Here is a 21,457-nt window from a genome sequence, read left to right as displayed (position 1 = left end):
ACCAATAGAGATTAAAGGTGAATGCCTTGATGCACGTAATAGGAAGCATAAGAAACACAGCAATGGCAGAAGAAATATTACAGAAGCAAAGAAACACAACCATGAAAGAAAACATTTGCATAATCCACAAATAAAAAACCTAAAATTGAAGACAAAGGCAAAACAAGTGTGAAGTAGTAATAATCCTTTTGAAATGTTTGACAATATATTGCAACATACTTCGAGCATTTTGATAACTGATATTTTGTTTGTGGATTTTCTTAATTTATTTGATGCATATGGCACAAAATTAACTCAATACATGTAGTTAGGCACCTGGGGATGGAGGTTCTTAAATTGAATTCATTCTTTTCATAAACAATCAATGTATCGTATTGAACTACAAAGTATAAAAATTCCTCAATGAAAACAGAATTCAGGAATTCTTTCCAACACTTGATTTGTGCTTAATAATCTGTGAAAGCATTTCTGGTAGAGTTCTGCTCTTTCCCCTGGTCCATAACCCCCACGGAACAAATCCTGTGGGAAAGTCCATTACATATAAGAACAAACACTTCCTGGAAAACATTCAAATCGAGCTACTGGATTTATTTTAGTCTCATTCATTTTGCTCCTGCAGTCTGTAAGGCTCTCCCATTGTAAATGCCCTCATCACTGAGAAGGTTCTAGAAAAACCAGGCTTTGCTCAGCACATCTGCATCACATGGGCCATGCACTGGATCCTGCTGGATCCTGCTTCTGCAGCTAGGACACAGGAAGCTACCTCGTCTCCGGGGGCAGCTGTAATTGCTGAGCCAGCCCCTCCCTCCTAAACTACAAATACCACCCCCCCCCACCCCCCCACCCCGTTTTGTTGGTGCTGTTGTAGAGTTTGTGCTTCTCTAATTAAGAGTGAACAGCTCATGCTCTCCCCTCCTCCACGACTACAAAAATTCACTCCTGATTCCTGATTCTATTTCAGATTATCTTTAGGATCAGGCGTATGGTTTTGGTTAAGAGTTAGGATCATGGTTAGGTAAGCAGTGTGTGTGTGTGTGTGTGTGTGTGTTCTGAGTGTAACAGGTGAATGCGAAAGAGAAAGAGCCACATCTTGAGCGAGGAAGAGGGCGCGCATAACCACAGCACACAGGACTAACCCGAGCATGGGATGTACCACAAGGCAGTGGGGTTTGTCCAGTCCATGGATGACAGAGTTCTTGAAGGAGCCGTCCAGACGGGCCACGTTGATCTGCTTCTTGCTGGCATCATAGCTGGTCCAGAACAGGTTCCTAGATACCCAGTCCACAGCAAGGCCCTGGGCGTTGGGAATGTCTAAAATAGGGACACACAGAGACAAATGCACCTCGGTCCAGTGCTGACTGGGTTTACAGAAAGCAGAAAGGAGTCAGAAAAACATGCAGGGCTTTACCGGCTGACACTACTGTCTCCACGCCTGTGCCATTGATGAAGGCTCTTTTGATCATCTGCATGCGTACGTCGGACCAGTAGATGCGCTGCTCTGTGGCGTCATAATCCACAGCCGTTACGTTATCGATAACGGGCACGGTGAAGGAGATAATGTAGTTGTAATAGGGATTATCAATGTCCACCCCTCTAATCTCAATCTGGCGTGCATACAGCAAGAACTGGCGAGACTCTGCGTGAAGGAAAACAGAAGATGACATCTTTAATTAAAAAATGATCAACAGAAGTGTCACAAAAGCTATAAGATGGTCATTGTGGCCGTATAAAAAGTTGCTTTTGAAGATTAAATTTTAGGCTTTTGGAAAGGTCTTATTTTACCTAGCAACAATGCAGGCAACAGCACTTTAAAAGCTCATTAAAAAAACAAAAACAAACCACATTTAAAGAGCTAAATGCATCTGTATTAAAGTGAAGCAGTGGGCATGCAGGTTATCTGTTGTCTAAGTAGATAGGAGTGGAGCTACAGTGCTCCACTGTGCACAGTTATACTGCCTCCTGACCTTTAGAGAAACACAGAGTTGTTGACCATGAGAGTATGCACAGGGCATTCTGAACAGGTCCAGCAGCCCTGCCACAAATACTGATCAGACAGAGCAGAGAGTGTAAGGGGCAGGGGGGGTCTTGGGTGGCTTCTGATGCTTAATGTTTTAGCGCCAACACAAAATGTGGGCTACACCCCATTCCCCCCCTTATTCCAATCAGCCAATCGGCTCTGAGTTTCAGTCTGACCCTCCCAAAGCCACCTATACCGATACCAGATCACTGTTTACTACATAACAGTAAACACTGATCTGGTATCAGACCAACAGTGTAACCAGAGCTCCCTGTTGTAATGTCCACACTGGTAGCAGCAAAAGTGTAATGAGCGAAGATGGTGAGTTTTGAATATGGCTGCCAAATATGTCCTCGCTAACGCTGTTGCTATAACGTTAAATAAAGTTGGGGGGTTTTTTCTGTCGGAATACAGCAATCAATTATACACTTAATGTACCTTAATGTACGCAGTCTTACATGCGAGTCTGTTCTGCGCAAGGCTCGAGAAAAAGCGGGGACAAGGCGAGGTAGCCTACCATAGCAGGTGTGCTTGTCGGGCCGCAGCTTCATGAGGTGGGGACAGGCACAGGAGAAAGTTTGGTTGTAGTTGATGAGGCACAGGTGTGAGCATGGGCCCTTTCCGCCACGCGCCTCACAGGGGTTCGGCACTACGGAGACGATCGAAAAGGAAAACAGGAATGAATGTCCAAAGCACGAGCTCAGATTCCGAAGAAGCAGGCAGGGATGGCTGCCTGCATCCAGATGCATCTGAGAGCACCCCTGCAATGTCGGTTAGTGTGAGCTTACACGCTTAGTGTTCAGACAGTGAACGTCAGGCTCAGTCACACTAGAGTAACACTATGAACAGACTTCAGGGGAAGACTCCCTCTCATCCAAACACCCCTAGACGCTCTGGGAGAATCATCCAAGCCGATAGAAATCTGTCAGACGTGCTTTAGGCAGGCCAGGCTAATAAAGAGATGAGAAGATCGACTATGCCTGGAGGGAAGCGTGTGCATGCACATGTATGTGTGGCTGTGGATGTTAAGGAGTGAAAACAGACTCTGAGAAGAATGTTATAAATAGAGTGTGAACACACTGGGGAGTTTCTAAGTGTGAAGTGCTCTGACTAATATACCTTATATAATATGACTTATACAATGACAAATAGTGCGACTTTCATAGCATTTCATAGCTTTGTCTGCACTCTGAATAGATTACATCCATTAGCTTTATTACTGGTTCATATCTTCAATACGTGGACGTTGCTAAGTGCTGTGGTACTCCATGTTTGTTATTAACTCTGTTCCCCAAGCATGTGTTCAGGCAGAGACAAGCACTGTGGTGGGTGTAACGTGAGAAGCCCTGACCCTGTGGCTGTCTGGAAGGATGGTACACTTGCAGGTCGAAGGGTTGTGTGTTTGTCCTCTGCACCACTGTCACGTTGTGACCTGTCCACTTGTTGGCCTTGGCCAGCGTGTTGGTGCGCCAGTCCGTCCAGTAAACCTCTCCCCCATACATGGTGACGGCGAAGGGATGTGACAGGTATTCATGTCCCCGAAGAACTTCGATCAGGCCGGAACCGTCATACGCAGCGGAATAGATGGCGTCAGACCTAGGAAGATCTTTCTTTAATAAGGCCAGGATGTTCGGCACATCCTTAGTATGTTGGACCATTGTGTGTGTGTGTGTGTGTGTGTGTGTGTGTGTGTGTGTGTGTGTGTGTGTGTGTGTGCGTGCACGTGTGTAGGGGGGTATTCATTTGTCTGTTCACGTGTGCATACCTAGCATCAATCCACAGAATACGACGCTCTAGGTAGTCAACGGTGAGGCCGTTGGGCCAACCTCCATTGCCAGTTTCTCTGTGGATGGTACGACGGCCATCTCCGCTCATGGACGCAGCCTCTATCCTGGGAGAACTAGCGTCCCAGTCTGTCCAGAACAAGATACTGAAACAGCAATGAGAGACAGTTACTAACCAAAAAGGCATCCCTACAGAAGGGAGAGATTCAACAGTAGCTTTGTTGATGAACTGTGGTGAAGAAGATGTGTACAGTATGTGCATTTTCTATATATACCATTCCGTATATTTTAGCCTAATGAGGGTGTGGGTGTAGGGGAGAGAGAGAGAGAGAGAGAGAGAGAGCACGTGTGTGTGTGTGTGTCATTTCTTACCCATCTCGAGGGTCAAGGGCAATAGCTCGAGGGTGCTCCACCTCTCCAGCCAGTAGGGTGGTGCGCATGGTACCATCTAGCTTGGCCACTTCAATCTGGTCTAGGTTGCTCTCCACCCAGTAGATGTTCCCTGCAATCCAGTCTACAGCCAAACCCTCTGGAGTAGCCAGGCCGTACTGGATAACCACCTCGAAACTGGTAAGAGCTGGGCCAAGACCACAACAATGCATCACTATCCATTCGTTGACCTTTGGTGACCACTTTGACAGAAATAAATGCAGACCCATTACAGGAATACCCAATTCCAATCCAACAGGGGTGATGTCCAACTGAGTTTGAAGTGGTAACTTACCTGCTTTAATTCACTCGATTCACCTCATCAGTTAATTACCACATTTAGGTGAACAATTCCCTTTGATCCAGTTAAAACTGACACAAACCCTTTAGCTGCAGCCTTTAATTCACAGTATAGTGTGATCTGACCAGAAGGTTCATGCAAGTCTCCCAAGTTGTCCTCTATTCAATTTCACTAATGTAAATACATTTATGTAAATCACAAACCATCGCACCTGGCACAGTCATGCTTATGAATACAGGCCGACAAAAACCACCACTTTCGTTCGAAAACATTTTTCCTCTCCCATGAAACGAGCAGGTTGTGCTAGCTCACACTGGGCTACAACCACACAGCAGTAATTAGAGGCCTGGGCCTTGTGTCACTGGCATGACCCCTGCGATAATGGAACACAAGGGGGGAAAAAAAAAACCTACTCTGTTGCTTTGTTTCACTGTTGGCAGCCCCCTGGCCATGTTCCCACCAGCTCTGTGAAATCAGAGTGAGACAAAGAAGCGAGTGTGTTTCATGGTTGCTCGTGTGTGCGAGGGAGGTGGACACTGTGGATCTGACACTCCCCATGGTTACATACAGCCATGCGTACACTCGTGCTGGCACTCATGGTGCGTGCGTGCGCACGCACGCGCGCAGAGTTCTCTGCTACGAGCCTCACTTTCCCCTAAGCTATTGTGTGGCATGCGAATTGTGAGCCATGAATTTTGTGGCAGGCTGTGAATCGGAAAATTGCTTTCCTTCCCATCAGAGTGTCACGGGGACACTAGATGTATCTTTATGCCATGTGCCACTGCAGTGTGACTTGGTCCACGAGCATCTACGTCTCCAAGTGCTGCTCCAGTATGCACGTTGACATTTTCACACCCCTCTCTTACCTCCGTTTTCAGACAGTTTGCCCCGGTAGATCTTGTCCTCCACCACGTCTGTCCAGTAGAGGGCACTCTGGTTGAGGTGGAAGTCCAGGGCAATTGTGTTCCTCAGACTGGGAACCAGGACACTAAACTCCCCCTTATAAAGGTCAATCCGGCGGATCTCGTGCCGGTTGGAAAAGATGATGAAGGGCTTGAAAGGATCTAGACCACACAGAGAGCACGCATGACACCTCGGGGCAAAGCAATGAGACAGAAAAGACATCCACAGCAATTGCTCTTATAAACCCCACCCACCCCCGACTCTGACTGGTGACCTAATGGCTGAAGACCAACAAAAGCTGTAATAGTGAAGTGCTCTTAAAACCATCACCCATGTTCCAGCCAGCAATAGATCAAAAATGAACGCAGTGAAGCCCTGAATCGCTTTTTAAAGACCACTTCAACATAGCAACGAACCAAAACAAAACAATTTTAGCATTCCTTTCCATACAGACAACCTAATAAATTATAACAGAGCACATCAGTGTTTAGTAGAATATGGTACAGTAGTGGATTTTTTAACGTATTGTAGGGTACATAATGTATATATTCCTACTGTCTCCCACCTGTTCCTGAAATCCTTATCGATTAGTCGGCATGTCTCCCTCCCCGTTGTGTCTATTCTGTCTCTCCCTCCCTCCGTCTCCCTCTGCCCTCCCCATCTCCTCTCACCGGTACTCTTGCAGCTCTCGTTGTCTGGCTCTAGGGCCCAGCCCTCGTAGCACGCACACTTAACAGTGGCCTTTTCCTGGATGCACCGCTGGCTACACTTCAGGTGCTTAGCACAGAAGCTCTGGATCTGGCATGTCTTGTTGTCAGCGCGGAGCTCCATGCCCGGTGGACATGAGCATAGGATGCCCTCGCCTGGGGCAATGGTGCAGTTGTGGCTGCATCCGCCGTTGTCTGCCGAGCACAGGTCTGCAGCGGTGGTGGAGCACGAGAGAAAGATGAGACCCATGTGAGAAAAAGCCTGCCATCCATCCGAGGTGGGCGGTAACCAACCGGAAATGCTCTCAGTGCACAAACAACTTTAACTGACTGGTCCTTTTGTGAGTATTTGCAAAATCAAGAAAGACAAGCCTCTTCGCAGGCAAGGAAATCTACTTTTAACTCAGGTGCACTTCACTCATTCACATTAATTACGTTAAGTCGCTACTACTGAGAGTTCACATTAAGTTACCAGAGAACACATTAAGTGCATAGCACTGAGTATTGGGGACAGAACCTGGACGTTTCTGCTGTTCCGCAGCCCTCTCATTTTAGTTTCTATGCTGATGGAGCACAGGGGTGCGCGAGATGGTGCCGCACTTCTGTGGGCGTGCACACGCGCTTGCTCACCACAGAGCTTCTCGTCCGAGCCATCGGGGCAGTCGTCTTTGCCGTCGCAAAGCTTGTCGGCCGACAGGCAGATGGAGTCGTTGCTGGCGCAGACGTGGTGCGAGAGCTTGCACGCCAGTGCCTCGCAGTTGTCTTCATCCGAGTTATCTTCGCAGTCGCTATCTCCATCGCACACCCACGCCCTACTGATACACCGAGCTAAGACAAAGACAGGGAAATGGGAAGAAAGAGAAAGAAGAAGAACGAGGAAGAGATAATCCTTTTAGATTCATCTTGATGTGACCTTTCTGGAATGACGGTGAGGTCTGTGGATATCCTGACAATTCTTTGGACTTTATATCACTTCCAATCACACACATTCCACGCAGTGCTAAACGAGCAGTAAGCTGTAGACGCCATCCTTTTGCTTTAGTGCTTTTTGGGCCCTGCGAGGCAAGGCAAGTTTATTTATTACAGCATTTTTCATACGCAGCGGCAATTCGAAGGGCTTTGCGTAAGAGTTGCTACATAAATAACTACAACTATTGATTTACACTGAAAAGATCAAATTAAAACCAACTGATTTAACCACAACAAATCAAACTAACCCGAGTCCCTGCAGGCAAACTTGACAGCAGGGTCGCACATGTGCGTGACGCCGTCGCAGTGCTTCTCATCACTCAGGTCCATGCAGTCCGTATCCCCATCACAACGCCAACGCAGGGGAATGCACAGACCGTCCATACGGCACTGGAACTCGTCCGCGTGGCAGCCCCCAGGGGGACGCGTGGCTGCAGGAAGAGGCCCACACACACGTTAAATTTGGGTGCAACGATCTGTCCAACGACGGTTTGCAGCCAATGTCAGGCAAGCCGTTCAAGGTAGGAAGTTGCGCTGGAGGTGGAGCTGAAGCGTTAGCTGAGCCCGGGATGGCAGAGCCGTGAGCTAACGGCAGCGCACTCAGGAGCAATACACTGGAGACAGGCTAATGGCTTCCAGCAGCCTGTGCAAGGCCTGCAGACCTTCTCACACAGACATGTCAGCCAACACCCTTTCAAACACCCACGCAGAAACTAGCCGTGGTGTACTTCAGGTCAGGCTTGGCCAAGAGTTGGTCAAGCAACACAAAGCCTGAGAAGAATCATATGGAGGCTGGGCTTGTGCCTGTTACAACATTGTCTTAAAAAAATAATAAATACATTTTAAATCATTGTATTTTTGTATCATTTTGTGCAATTTTCTTTTTCCGTTTTGTCTTCATTTAGCCTTGTTTTATTCATGAGAAGGATTTTGTAAACTTGCTTAAAAGTTCTACATACATAAAATTAATTAGTATTGTTGCTGCTGTGGTTTTGTTCATGTGTAATAACCTTGGAGAGAACATTTTACAGGAGTTATTGATGCTGCCCTCCCCAGGGACATTGTGTCTCTGTCTGTCTCTCTCTCTCTCTCTCTCTCTCTCTCTCTCTCTCTCTCTCTCTCTCTCTGACACACGCCCCCACACATCCACACCTCCTGGAGCATTTTTTTGTGGTTTCACCCTCTGCGGCACAAGCCAGCCTCAGGATTTACGCGAGCGCTTAGGATGGTTCAGCTCACCCACCCGAAACAGCCGCAAAAGCAGCATGACGAGCAGCTTTGAGGTCACCTCCGTACGGCAGTCACCGCCGTACTGCGGCACGGCGCAGGGGCTAAAGCAAAATCTCTTACACTGTGAGAACTGGGCAGCCAGAGCAGTACACTAGAATGCATTTCCTCTCTAACAGCATTCAACTCACAAATGGCTTCAGCAATCAGCTGATAAGCTGAAATGCTAGAGGAGGGAAAACACTAAATGCACAGCTGAGATACACAGCAACTTCCTATTTCGGCAAAGGTCGGGGGGAGCATACCTGTGCTGAGACACCCTCCCTGAGGTCAGGGGGGAGCGTACACAGAAGTTTTCCCCCTTTTCAGGTGCTGAGCGCATTGATGTATGGACTTGAAATCAAGCCATATTTTGTTGCCAGTCAAATTGCTTTTGCATAAGCAACCATGACATGGTCATTCCGCTAATGTCACCTCACAAATGTTGTTAGAGCAGAGTGAGGTAGAACTGGGCGGGGTGGGGGTGTCTGGGCATGGGCTCAGGGCGTTTAGGCGAGCGCGTGCCCACCCTGGTTGGTGCAGTTGGCGCTCTTCTCATCGCTGTTGTCGCCGCAATCGTTGTCGCCATCACACGTCCAGTACTCGGGGATGCAGCGACCGCTGTTGCATTTGAACTGCACGCTGGAGCAGGAGTGACTGCAGCCAGCTTCATCGCTGTTGTCACCACAGTCGTTGTCTACACACACACACGCACAGACACACACGCGCACACACACGCACATGCGCACAGACACGCACATGCGCACAGACACACGCACGCACAGACACACGCACACACGTGAAGTCTTTATATGCAGGGATTCATTTCAGTGGACTAGAAGCAAAAGCAGACCCACATTTAAGCATACTTCCAAATCTACACAAATGGACTTCAACATTGTATATCTATTCTGCTTGCTATTCTATCCTTTTTTAAGACCCAACTTTTATTTGACGTGTATTTGAAAATAGCATTTTGCAATATTTGTAATCGTTTTGAGTACGGTTCTTGTGAGATTTCCAAGGTAATGATTTGGAGCACGCTTCCCCTGAAGGTTCAAAAGGTACTCACCATTATCACAGCGCCAGTTAACATTGATGCAGCGTCCATTGGCACAGGTGAACTGGGTGAGCGGGAAGCAGGTAGGGTAGGCTAGAGACGAAGAAGAGGGTGAGGAAGGGCATACACAACATAAAGAGCTCACAAGAACGGCACCAGCAGAGCGTGTGTGAAGACAGAGGCTGACCACAGGAGGCAGGCTCGTCCGAGCGGTCACCACAGTCGTTGTCAAGGTCGCAGGTCCAGGAGAGGGGGATGCACCGGCCACTGGCACACGGGTACTGGTTGGGAGGGCACGTACGAGCTGAGCAGGAAACAGAAGCCAGCGTCAATGCCTGGCACCGTGCCGCTTCAGATGGGCCAAGAACGCTGGCCCTCATCAGACAAGACCTGCCTGTCTGGCCAACCCTGCTCACATCATTAGGAATGGCGATTAGGTTTTTGGTAATGCCACACCATTTCTGGGTTCTACCTGAGCAGGTGGCGTTAGACTCGTCCTCGTCGTTGCCGCAGTCATTGTCACCGTCACAGAGCCAGCGCATGGGGATACAGCGGTTGTTCTGGCACTTGAAGCGGTCGGCCGGACAGGTGTGCTGGTCTGGGCAAAGAAAGGCACCATATAGACTTACAAAGCCTCATCGTTTTCTGAGAACTTTTTAAAATAATATTTGCCACAGAATCTCTTGGAAGTTGTTAAGATTGCCACACACAATCCCCCTTTTGTTACACTTGTGTTATTTAATCATCTACATATAATATTTATTTTATCTGGAGTGCGTGTCTGGCTCCTTACTACAGGCTGGCATCCATGTGTGTAGCTTTTGGCGATTCTCCACATATTTGATTCCAGAGAAAGCAAATGGGTTTATTACGCATCTGCACAGAGAGGATGAGGGAGGAGACTCACGGCAAAGCTCCGGAGCCTCGTCACTGTTGTCCAGGCAGTCGTTGTCGCCGTCGCATTTCCAGCGGTCCTGGATGCAGCGGTTGTTCTTGCACGCAAACTCTCCCGACTGGCACTGGGGTGGCGGCACGTACGAAGGGTTGGCTGCAGAGATCCACGACACATTTTCAGCCCACTTCACTGAATTTCCGGGCGATCCGCAAGTAAGCGGAGAAGCATGTGGAATGGCTGGAGTTGAAATGGCTCTTACCTTTGCAGGTCTTGTTGTCGGCGTCCAGGGTTTGGTCGTCTGCGCAGGCACAGGTGCGGCCGACTGGCGTGAGAAGACACAGGCTGCTGCAGCCTCCATTACTGGCCCGGCATACATTGTGACCTGTGACTATGTGTGTACACACACAGACACACACACATCCCAAAACAGAACTAAAAGTTGAGACGTATCTTAAAACCCTCACTTTAAGTTCCTGAAACATGAAGAGACGTTCCAGAGTATGAACGAAATGAGATTAGCTCAGCGTTACCTTATAACAGTACTGCCTACTACAATTTGGAAAAGCATTTAACAGTTTTGAAAAACATACGGTAAAAATGACAAATGTGTAAGAACAGCACCTTGATTCTTATGAAAAATAACTCAACTGAGCGCCTACTGTGGAATGTTGCTGTTGCATTAGAGATGTTTCTACTCATTTCAGCTGTTTTATTTTTAAGTACAGCATGCACAAAAAAGCAAAGAATGACTATAGAGGATAATAAACCATGAGTAAACTTAAGATACAGGCTTTAGGGCGTGTGCGTGGGTGACGGGCTTTAGGGCGTGTGCGTGGGTGACGGGCTTTAGGGCGTGTGCGTGGGTGACGCAGGGCACTACTTTGCTGCTGCTGGGCGTCGTAGGTGCGGATCTCATAAATGGGCGGCCGTTCGTTGCGGAGCAGGGTGACATTCTTTGTGGTCATGTCCAGCTTGTAGATACTCCCGATGCGGTACTCATTCCAGAACAGGAAATTCTTATAGTGGCACAAGCCAAAGGGGTGGTTCAGCTCGTGGCCTTCGTACACCGTCTAGCCAATGAGAGCACAACGCAGCAAGATTATGCATTTTGCACACATCATTGGTCCAGCCCCATTTTCTAGCGGTTAACAAGCTCACTCACTCACTCACTCACTCAATCCTCTCACCTTGCGCTCTGTGGTATTGAGCAGCACCATCTCGATGCGGTCGTAGTACGCATCCACCCAGTAGAGCACGCCTTGCTGGATGTCCAGGCTCAGGCCATTGGGCCACAGCATGTTCTTGGATGTGATGAGGATTCCAGCGTTGGAGCCGTCCATCCAGGCCTTCCTTATACTGCCGCGGTTGGCATCTCGGGAATCCTCCTGCCAGTCACTCCAGTACATCATACTGAGACACAACACACACATCCATGTTATTCATAACCTGACTATGCACAGTGATAACCTCTCATTGATTTTATACTGATTTCTTGTAATGAACATTGTGTCAGCTAAATGCCAAATTTGCTCCACATGAAGTATGGTATATCGGAATGGACAAACAAATACAATAATATAACAAAAATATAATCGATAACGTGTTAGGTTTGCCCCTAAATCTGCAACTTGAGTGAAAGTGTATGAAGCCATACATTCTGTAATCTGAGAACTTTGCTGTATCTCACGCCTACCCATGCATAGGATTCACCACTATGGCTCGTGGGTGAGTCATCTTGCCCTCAATAAGGGTCTTGCGGGTCTGGGATGCTTTCTCCAGCTTGGCCACGCTGATGGTCTTTTCAGGTCCATCATCTGCCCAGTACAAGTTCTGACCCATCCAGTCCACAGCTATGCCCTCAACAGTGTGGATTCCTACAGCGAGATGAAGAGCGTGTGGGAGTGACACATTTCTCTTACTTTGAGAACAGAAATGAACAGGGCAGTGCAGATTCGGGAGGACTTAGCATATGAAGAGAGCTGCACAACTATAACTACTACAGCTACTAGTGAACCAAGCACGGTGTACAGATGCGTGCAGTAGCACGGTGCCAATTTCCTGGCCTCACCATCCTTCACGATGATGTCCCTCTCGGCCCCGTCGATCTTCTGCCGGCCGATGGTGTAGGTGGTGGCGTCACTAAAGTAGATGAACTCCGTCTCGGCATGGAAGTCCAGTGCCCGGGGGTTGTTCAGGTTCTCAATGGGGATGATGTGCTCATCGTACACCCGAGCATGCAGGTCCATGCCCCGGATGACGCCCGGCCGACCTTTTCCGTACAGCAGGAACAGCTCGTGCTCCGGCTCTGAGGACCCACCGAACGCACAGAGCGGTCAGTATTAAACACGGCGGCAGACTTCCGTATGGAGCAGCTGCCCTGGGGCGAAGGGGCCGGAGAGAGGTGGGGGGGGGCTACTCACTTTTGCACGACTTGCCGTCGCTTCCCAGGCTGAAGCCCGAACGGCAGCGGCAGGTGCGACTCTTGTGGCTGTTGGCCAGCAGGCAGATGTCGGAGCAGCCTCCTGGCTTGCCAAACTGGTCAGGAGCACAGGCATGACTGCGCACTGCGTCGGACACACACGAGCACGCATTTAACCACGATCACCCAAAGACAGATCAATAAAAATAATGAAAAAAAAAAAAATAGCCTGGTGAGACTGCTGAATCAGAGTTGACATTTGTTTTGATTTTATTTTTATATATACATTTCAGCACCTGATGAAATAATTTGCTTAGATCCGTCACAAAGAGAGTATTTTCCAGAATATGAACTGAACTCCTGAGCCGAGCAAAGGATTGCACTGAACCGCTGAGCCTAGTGAAGGGGGTTTCACTGAACTACTTAGCTGACATGCCACTGGCACGGCACTTCATTCATGAGCCTAATTCAGTCAGAAGCTGTGAGACAAAGTAAAGTTTTGATGGCTAGTGGGTGTCATGAGAATGTGCTGTACCCGCTGGCTGGCGTCTTTGGTGGTAGACGTGCAAGGCTCCACCCTTATCCACCCGCGTGACCACCTGGAACTCCGAGCTATTGAAGCGGTTCACACGGATCACACTGGTCTTGGGCTGCAGGTTGGCGTTGTCTGAGTTGGTTGCATACAGGTAGTTTTCAAAAACTGTGAGACTGTACAGGTGCTCGATCTGAAGGGGTGAACAGATACAGAGAGAAATAAATGTTTAATACAGACAGACAGACAGACAGACAGACAGACAGACAGACAGACAGACAGAAGCTCTGAAGCTCTAGAAGGGGGAACCAGTTTATATTTGGAAAGTTAACTCTGAAATGAGCAGGGGTCTTGGCTTAGGCAATTAGCAATAATGTGTTCAACCCCTTATTTATTTTATAATCATAACAGCATCATATGAGAGTACTCTTATGCCAGACACGACGCAAGATCTCATGAGTGAGACTGCCAAGAAGCATGATAAGAGCTATCTACCTAGATTTGTCTTTCTACATGAAAGGGCCCTGTCCAGCTGTGGGACAGTGGTTAACTTCAGCATGAACTGCTGCGTGAACGGGCCAGCGCATAAGCAGACTCCCTGCCATCACGTGCACGCCTGCACCAAAAACTGGTCTGATGGGAACGCAGCACCACGCCCACCCGGCCCCCCGTCCGTCACCACGCCCCCACCCGGCCCCCCGTCCGTCACTACGCCCCCACCCGGCCCCCCCGTCCGTCACCACGCCCCCACCCGGCCCCCCGTCCGTCACCACACCCCCACCCGGCCCCCCGTCCGTCACCACGCCCACCCGGCCCCCCCGTCCGTCACCACGCCCCCACCCGGCCCCCCCGTCCGTCACCACGCCCCCACCCGGCCCCCCCGTCCGTCACCACGCCCCCACCCGGCCCCCCGTCCGTCACCACGCCCACCCGGCCCCCCCGTCCGTCACCACGCCCCCACCCGGCCCCCCCGTCCGTCACCACGCCCACACGGCCCCCCGTCCATCGCCACGCCCACACGGCCCCCCCCGTCAGACACCACGCCCACCCGGCCCCCCCGTCAGTCACCACGCCCACACCCAGCCCCCCATCAGACACCACGCCCACACCCAGCCCCCGTCAGACACATTATTACCAGAACATGACTTACTTCTGAGAACAGGAAAATGTAAACAAGTGAAACGGTCACTGACTGCAGTGATTGTGCAAGGTGAGACACTGTGCACTTGCACAATATTGAAAGAGATAAAGCAAAGGTCAGCTGAGATATCACGACATGAAGTCTGGGCGCAATATCAGCACCAGCATAGTGTCTCTATGGACGAGCGTTTTAGAAGCGCTAAAACTGAGTAGACTTAGAGTAGTGCACACTGAGTAAAAGTGTCAGAGTGTCTATGCATCTGTGCATGTATGCATATGTACATTTACTGAGATTAACAATCCAGTGTAAATAGATGGGTTTGGCTAAGGTGGGTGTGGGTGTGAGAAACCCCCTGTACTGACCAGCAGGCCCTGTATGATGGTGTGCCTGTTCTTGCCCTCGTAGTCCACCACCTCGATGTAGTCCAGGTACGCATCGGCCCAGTACACCAGCCTGCTGACCAGATCCAGTGTGATGCCATGTGGGAAGACGATCTTGCTGTCCACCAACTTGGTGCGGTTCTGCCCATCCATGTCACAGCGCTCCACCTTGGGAATCTGCCCATAGTCAGTAAAGAACATCTTCCTACGAAGAGAGAGAGAGAGAGAGAATGAAACTTCACTGCTCATGACCGGCTGTTCATGGGCACTACCTTTCTTGTTTGCAGGCCTAACACTTTTCTGACAGGGACTAATGTTTTTGTACGTGTACTTTCCTAAACATTCAAGGTATTTCTATATAGACTGAAAGAATATAGTTAAAGCACAACAGTTTCATAGTTCATAATTTCATAGTTCATGCAAGTGAATCATTTCAATGAAAAAAAAAAAGATTGGGTGCTAATTTATGAAATTCACACAATGATGAGCACACACGTGAGTACACCTTAAAGTTAACGATCAGGTGCGAGTCGGAAAGCAGTTCATATGCACCACGGCCAGATGGTACTGTACAAACCCTTCCTGGTCACGTTGCAGGTGGCTGGATTGACTCAATGCAGTCCCAGTACAATCCAAAGCCTGCAGAAATGCCAGCAATGATTCTGAGGCTTCCGACTGGCAGAGGTGGCAGCGTTCACATGTGCTCATGCTGAAACATGAGGCAGCAGTGGGACGTGTGCAACACGTGAAGACCCTGAGGCTTCACTGCCACTATACTGAGTGTCCAAATCTCACTTTCCATAGGCCTGGTATTGCCCCAAGATGAGGCATACCTGTCTAATAATTATGGTCTTTAAATCAGCAGTTTTGATGTGCCTTATCAAGTGCATAGATCATCTTAGCAAAGTGAAAAAGGAATGTAACAATTTGTGCAAATACTAAAAAGATAAAAAGCCTTGTAGCCAATCTGGTGTCTTGGGTGATGGCTCTTCAGATGAGGAATAAAGACCCTGCTTACTGCGGTTAACTAGCAAATCAGTGAAATGTAGTTAATAATTTCATTTAAGATCCAAGGTTGAACTTCTACATACTTCTGTAGATCATGTTGGGCAGATGGTCTTTAAAGGGAAGTGATACTGGGAAGTGCAAGAACATGACTCAGGCGGAGTCAGCGGTAATCCAGAGTCAGGCTAGTGGGCACATGTGCAGCCATGTGTTCAGGATCAGCAGGGAAGGATGCATCTGAAGTGTGAATGTGAAGACCGCACACTGGCTCTTCACCAGCTGTGGAACCTGATCTCTGCTTAATGGCATCAGCGGGACACGCTGGGCTAGAGTGCTGGAGAACTGATCAAAGTAGAAGGCTCTACGGTATATTGTTTAAATATAAACCAATTTTATCACATTGGCAGAATATGCAGTATTCTATAAGCAACTTAACCCTTTAACAAAACTTTCCTCTCATTCTTGATGTGAACCTCGTCACATCAGTGGTTCAATCACTGGGATCTGATATTTTGAAAGCTATGTTTTGGTCATATGTAGTGAGATATATATATATTGTTATTGTGGGGTTCGTTGTCAAACAGAGGAGGATGGGCTGCGACAGGGAGGTGCTCACCCCATGGCTGGGTCCAACGCAATGCCTTTGGGGTTGTAGACCTCCAGGTCCAGCAGGATGACACACGTGGTGCCATCTTGGGTGCACACAAAGATGCGGTCATCCACATCATCAACAAAGTAGAAGTTCCCGGTCAGCCAGTCGATGGCCATTTGCTCCACATCTAAGAACAGAGACAACAGGATGAGAGAGAGGTTTCAGTATAAGGCGAGGGGAGAGAGGTTTCAGTATAAGGCGAGGGGAGAGAGGTTTCAGTATAAGGCGAGGGGAGAGAGGTTTCAGTATAAGGCGAGGGGAGAGAGGTTTCAGTATAAGGCGAGGGGAGAGAGGTTTCAGTATAAGGCGAGGGGAGAGAGGTTTCAGTATAAGGCGAGGGAAGAGAGATTCCAGTATAAGGCGAGGGAAGAGAGATTCCAGTATAAGGCGAGGGGAGAGAGATTCCAGTATAAGGCGAGGGGAGAGAGGTTTCAGTATAAGGCGAGGGAAGAGAGATTCCAGTATAAGGCGAGGGAAGAGAGATTCCAGTATAAGGCGAGGGAAGAGAGATTCCAGTATAAGGCGAGGGGAGAGAGATTCCAGTATAAGGCGAGGGGAGAGAGGTTTCAGTAGAAAGACTCTAGTAGAAGGAAAGAAGGTTTCAGTACGTTAATCTCCATCTACCTTCTTTTTGATTAAATGCAAAGTGCCAATAAGAATATAAGCATATCAGAGGACGTTTCACAGGAACTAGGCAGAGGAACTGATCTTTCAGTCCTTCTTTTATTGCATGAGGAGTGAGTGATATGAAGGACAGTAAAGGACCGTGTGTGTGCGTGCGCGCACCTGGAAGAGAATTACAGAAGAGGGTGATCTGTGGGGTACTGCAAAGTCTGAGGACACCCACCCATCTAGCTGCTTTTTCCCCTCTAAATATAGATGTGTTGATTGGTCACTTTAGGTCATGGCCTCACATGGGGCGAGAAAGAGTTACAGTAATTGCCATTGTAGTAAATGTGGATTACAAAGAAATGAAACTGCAGCTGCTTTTTGCCCCCATTGAGACCATTATGTTAATTACTGATTATGCATGCATGTCTGCATGTCTGTGTGTGTGTGTGTGTGTGTGTGTGTGTGTGTGTGTGTGTGTGTGCACGCACGCAAGCGCCAAACACTGACTCACTGTCAGAAGACCATTATTCACATCATGTGGCATACATGCACAGAAGAAATGGACAGTAGACTCAAAATGATCACACATACACACACAAACGCACACAAGCAGGCACACACAATCGCACTCACGTACAAACAAGCACATCTGCACACACAAAGACACAAACACACTGACTTGAGTGTTGAATATGTGAATATGAACAAGGCTCTGAGTCATTACAACTCCTGAGCTTTCTGTGTTTTCAGAGATGTGACTCCATATGTGCTGTAAATGTAACAGAAAGAAAGACACCTGCACACACACTCACATGCACGTACTCACATACGCACACAGCAAAGCCAAAGCCAGCCAACAGTCATCCCCAATTCCAGGAAGAAGTGGGAGACATGAATAAAATCTTCAGTGTATTTATCTTCCTCTTAGTGCTGTGGGTCCAGCTGTGAAGGCCAAGCTGCAGTGCACCCCAAAGCCAGTAACTCCTACAACCTGCTTCCTTCTGAGAGACTCGACCTCGAGAGCACCAGGTCAGAGACCCTAGGCAATGACTCTGCATACTCTGCTCAGCAGGCCAGCGTAGCACAGAGACCGCTAGTAGACCACTCCACACACAAGCAAATAGCACAGAGTAGACCACACTGCTGAACTGGGCCCCAGGCTTTTTGGGGGACCCTCAGGGGCCTGGTGTGGAGGCGGGTACAGCAGGCTACATTACGACACGAGAGTGGATGGGAGTGGCACTCCAGCTAAGTGGAAAAAACTAGTCTCTCAGCTTCCTGCGCAATAGATTTGCTTAGGAGATGCATATTTGTCATGATAAAAAGGAGAACCTTTAAATGCATGTTCAGCACATACAAAACTAGCGCGTGAAATCACAAACGGATGTGCATTTTTGGTTACCGACATTGTAACACAGGGCCACAGTGAGCACAGTGGAAAATAAATCACATGAGCAATGACTAAGTGAAGGTTCTTTTAACTCTAGGGTGAGGCACTGAATTGGAGACAGGCTTGAAGGACATATTCCATTTCCTTGGGTAACCAGAGGCAGTTGCTGCCTGATGTTTGCAACCGTTCATCCGATTCTGGGAAACCTTGCCCAGAGCTGTCCAGAGTGGTCCGGAGCAGAGCAGTCCAGAGCATCACAGAATAAACCAGCGCAGCCTGGAGCAGGGCCAACCATGCTTTAGCACATGATATTCAGATGATATTCCCTTGTATATCATCTTGTACTGGTCCTTCTTCTAATTCTATTAAATCAGCACCATTCACCTCTCCACCACCTCTCTACCATGTCCTCCACCACCCCTCCACCTTCCTCAACCATGCCCTTTACATCAGCCTTTGTTCCATGAGCCACCCCCTCACTGTTCCTCCAGAGGCAAAACAGACTTGCTTCTTAACTTTTCCAGTAAATGTTTCACAGCTTAAACTGTTACCGGAAACTTTCAGGCCCCTACGGGGGCCTTGTCTCATGCCAAGAACGTCCTTACACTTCCTTAGCGCAGTGGACAGACAAACCACTGCATGCTTCTCCTTTCAGGCTCCACCCTTTCGCCCATGGAGCAAAACAGCGAGCACTGCAGGAACATCTGCGATCACTCAGAGGCCAGATCTCAATAGCAGCAGGCCTGGCGAAGGGGGTTGAGGCCTCCTAACCAGGACGTGACAGTCAGCGAAATGAAGCAACCGTAGCAGCTCAGTGGTATCGGTAATCCGAAGATGGTAGTGGAGGCCTGAGAGGTCTGAGCCGACAGAGGGGAAACAAAGTATGGAGTGTGTGAGTGGGGTTTGAGTTGCTCTGCCCCCACTGCACCATGAATGGATGGTTCTTTTTTAACCCTGCACTCAGGCTCAGACAGACAGAGACACGCACACGTATGCAAGCGTGCACCAGATAACAGAAGACCGGACCAGACAATTGCAGTCAGCTTCGGTTCACACGGGGCTACATACTCTACGTAGCTGCACGAGCCCCTTGAATGACCTGGTGCAGGGCGGAGATGACCTCTGGCGCAGGGCTGTGGTGCCTCCTAGTGAGCTGGTTAAATGACCGAGAGAATAAATGTGCATCCAGTGCAGTTTCTACAGCATGGGTGGGACAATCTTGGCCAGTCGGTTCCCACTTCTCTCTGCTAAAACTTACTGTTCATGTGTCCTCCTGGTGGTCCTCCTGGTGAGACCTAACTGCAGTCTGATTACTAAAGCATACGCACAGGCTCTATTCAGTTCAGCTTGGCTCTCGGAGCACTAGAGAAAGTTCCAGAAGCATTCCGCCGAGCAGGGAAGGATATGAATCACGCCACAACTAGCACAATGCTTGCAATCCTGACTGCTTGCAGATGTTACTGAGCAGAGGAACATTCACAAGCCAGTGGGCAATCTCTTCTGCAATCTACAGCAGTGTTAAAAAGGTACTGTGTGAAGCTTATAGATAACTGAGCAGATCAATGCGTCCAATAGCTCATTAGTCATGAACAATGGTGGAAGCTGTACTAAGCACTCACTCTAAAGACAGTGTTGTTTGGAGTTTGGACAATGTGTGTGAGCAAGATGCTACAGACTGTGTAGCTTTTTTTTTTTTTAAAGAAAAATGTGAATGACTCTTTAGTAATGATCAGGCTTGACTGTAGAGTTAATTGTATACAGTTCATCACTGTATGTTTATTACCTTGTATTATCACATTTGAGTGTATGGGGTCATTCCACAGCAATTCAGTCAGAAGTTGTCCCTTGATATCTTATATTTTGATGCCAGCCAGCCTGAAACTGCCTCATCTTAAACTGAGTCCACTGTCCAAAGTGAACTGCTCCCTGCTAAATATTGTCTGTGCTGAGCCCACTGATGCGAATTCCAAACAACTATATTGACATGGCAATGAATATTGAATCTTGATTCTTGCGTGCAGGTGTTTCGGCCCACTATCATGCGGTGTGGAGTGGTGTGGTGTGTATGTGTGTGAGTGTATGTATGTATGTATGTATGTATGTATGTATGTATTTGCATATTTATTTATCTATTTATTTATTTATTTATTTATTTATTGGTGAGCCTGGTCACGGGTGCACATCTGGCCTGCTCATCAGCTCAGCATGCTGTGGTTATAAATCTCTCCATGTGGTGTAAAAGCAGGGCCCTACAAGCAGTCAGCGGTGCTGCCACACTGCTGACCTTCCCACTACTGCCATCACACGCAACAGGGGATTTCTGATATCACCCCCTTGCGTTGGTCTTATAAAACTCACATAATTTCTCGGTACTGTCAGTCTGCTGAGGTCTCCCCTCTACAAACTAAGCTCAGTTGTTCTTATGTGGTACATGTAGACACTGGGACACTTAGATTTATGACTCAAATTTTTAACTGGATTAGTTTCGTACATAAAACCCTGAGGAGAGGCTCACTTCACAAATACATCTAATGCAACATCACACCTGATTCACTCTCACGCATGATTAGCATGGGGCCATGAATTGTATTTCTGCACTGATTAACCCTGTAACCTACACCACTGAGGGTTAAAAAAAAAAAAAAAAAAAAAAAAAAAAAAAAGGCACATCTGAAGTTTGGGTGACATAACACAAAAATAATAAACTTCAATTGCACTTCTTTGCTGCGAGTTGTGCATCTTCATATATAAGAAGCATCATGAAATGTGTAATGCGTTAAAAGAATCACCATCTGCTGTGTTGCTGAGAGTCACACATCTACAGCTCATTAAAGGAAGAGAGTCTCCACATGCCTGCTAAGGCTGGATCTGAGCTATAGAGTGACATCACAGCCATGCAGATGTGCTTGACGAGCAGCCGCAGGTGGGGAGCGTCTGTTACCCTGCCGCCAGAGGCTGCAGTCCGGTTTAGCTGAGCCTGGCCAGGCCACGAACT

At 48.3% G+C, this 21,457-nt stretch overlaps 1 protein-coding gene across 4 annotated transcripts in view; it reads right to left on the bottom strand.

Annotated features, from left to right (window-relative positions):
• The window catches only part of LOC113581389 (low density lipoprotein receptor-related protein 1Ab), a 90,611-nt gene that overhangs the window by 38,182 nt on the left and 30,972 nt on the right, over positions 1 to 21,457 (bottom strand). For all 4 annotated transcript variants that reach the window (XM_035521171.2, XM_035521174.2, XM_035521172.2 and 1 more), the window contains 24 exons: positions 16,425 to 16,587; positions 14,786 to 15,008; positions 13,286 to 13,475; positions 12,752 to 12,895; positions 12,400 to 12,636; positions 12,025 to 12,205; positions 11,519 to 11,741; positions 11,212 to 11,401; positions 10,591 to 10,719; positions 10,344 to 10,484; positions 9,909 to 10,034; positions 9,624 to 9,740; positions 9,449 to 9,529; positions 8,906 to 9,073; positions 7,359 to 7,541; positions 6,772 to 6,969; positions 6,106 to 6,351; positions 5,398 to 5,595; positions 4,174 to 4,378; positions 3,783 to 3,947; positions 3,369 to 3,613; positions 2,535 to 2,666; positions 1,409 to 1,636; positions 1,137 to 1,311 (listed from right to left, as the gene is read on the bottom strand). In XM_035521171.2, the coding sequence (XP_035377064.1) occupies positions 1,137 to 1,311; positions 1,409 to 1,636; positions 2,535 to 2,666; positions 3,369 to 3,613; positions 3,783 to 3,947; positions 4,174 to 4,378; positions 5,398 to 5,595; positions 6,106 to 6,351; positions 6,772 to 6,969; positions 7,359 to 7,541; positions 8,906 to 9,073; positions 9,449 to 9,529; positions 9,624 to 9,740; positions 9,909 to 10,034; positions 10,344 to 10,484; positions 10,591 to 10,719; positions 11,212 to 11,401; positions 11,519 to 11,741; positions 12,025 to 12,205; positions 12,400 to 12,636; positions 12,752 to 12,895; positions 13,286 to 13,475; positions 14,786 to 15,008; positions 16,425 to 16,587 (4,288 nt within the window). The remainder of the gene's footprint in view (positions 1 to 1,136; positions 1,312 to 1,408; positions 1,637 to 2,534; positions 2,667 to 3,368; positions 3,614 to 3,782; positions 3,948 to 4,173; positions 4,379 to 5,397; positions 5,596 to 6,105; positions 6,352 to 6,771; positions 6,970 to 7,358; positions 7,542 to 8,905; positions 9,074 to 9,448; positions 9,530 to 9,623; positions 9,741 to 9,908; positions 10,035 to 10,343; positions 10,485 to 10,590; positions 10,720 to 11,211; positions 11,402 to 11,518; positions 11,742 to 12,024; positions 12,206 to 12,399; positions 12,637 to 12,751; positions 12,896 to 13,285; positions 13,476 to 14,785; positions 15,009 to 16,424; positions 16,588 to 21,457) is intronic.

Source organism: Electrophorus electricus, unplaced genomic scaffold, assembly GCF_041902795.1.
Source record: "Electrophorus electricus isolate QZ-2024a unplaced genomic scaffold, ASM4190279v1 Scaffold90, whole genome shotgun sequence".
NCBI lineage: Eukaryota > Metazoa > Chordata > Actinopteri > Gymnotiformes > Gymnotidae > Electrophorus > Electrophorus electricus.
Note: the sequence above shows the minus strand (reverse complement) of the source record. Positions and strands in the feature narration are given on the sequence as shown.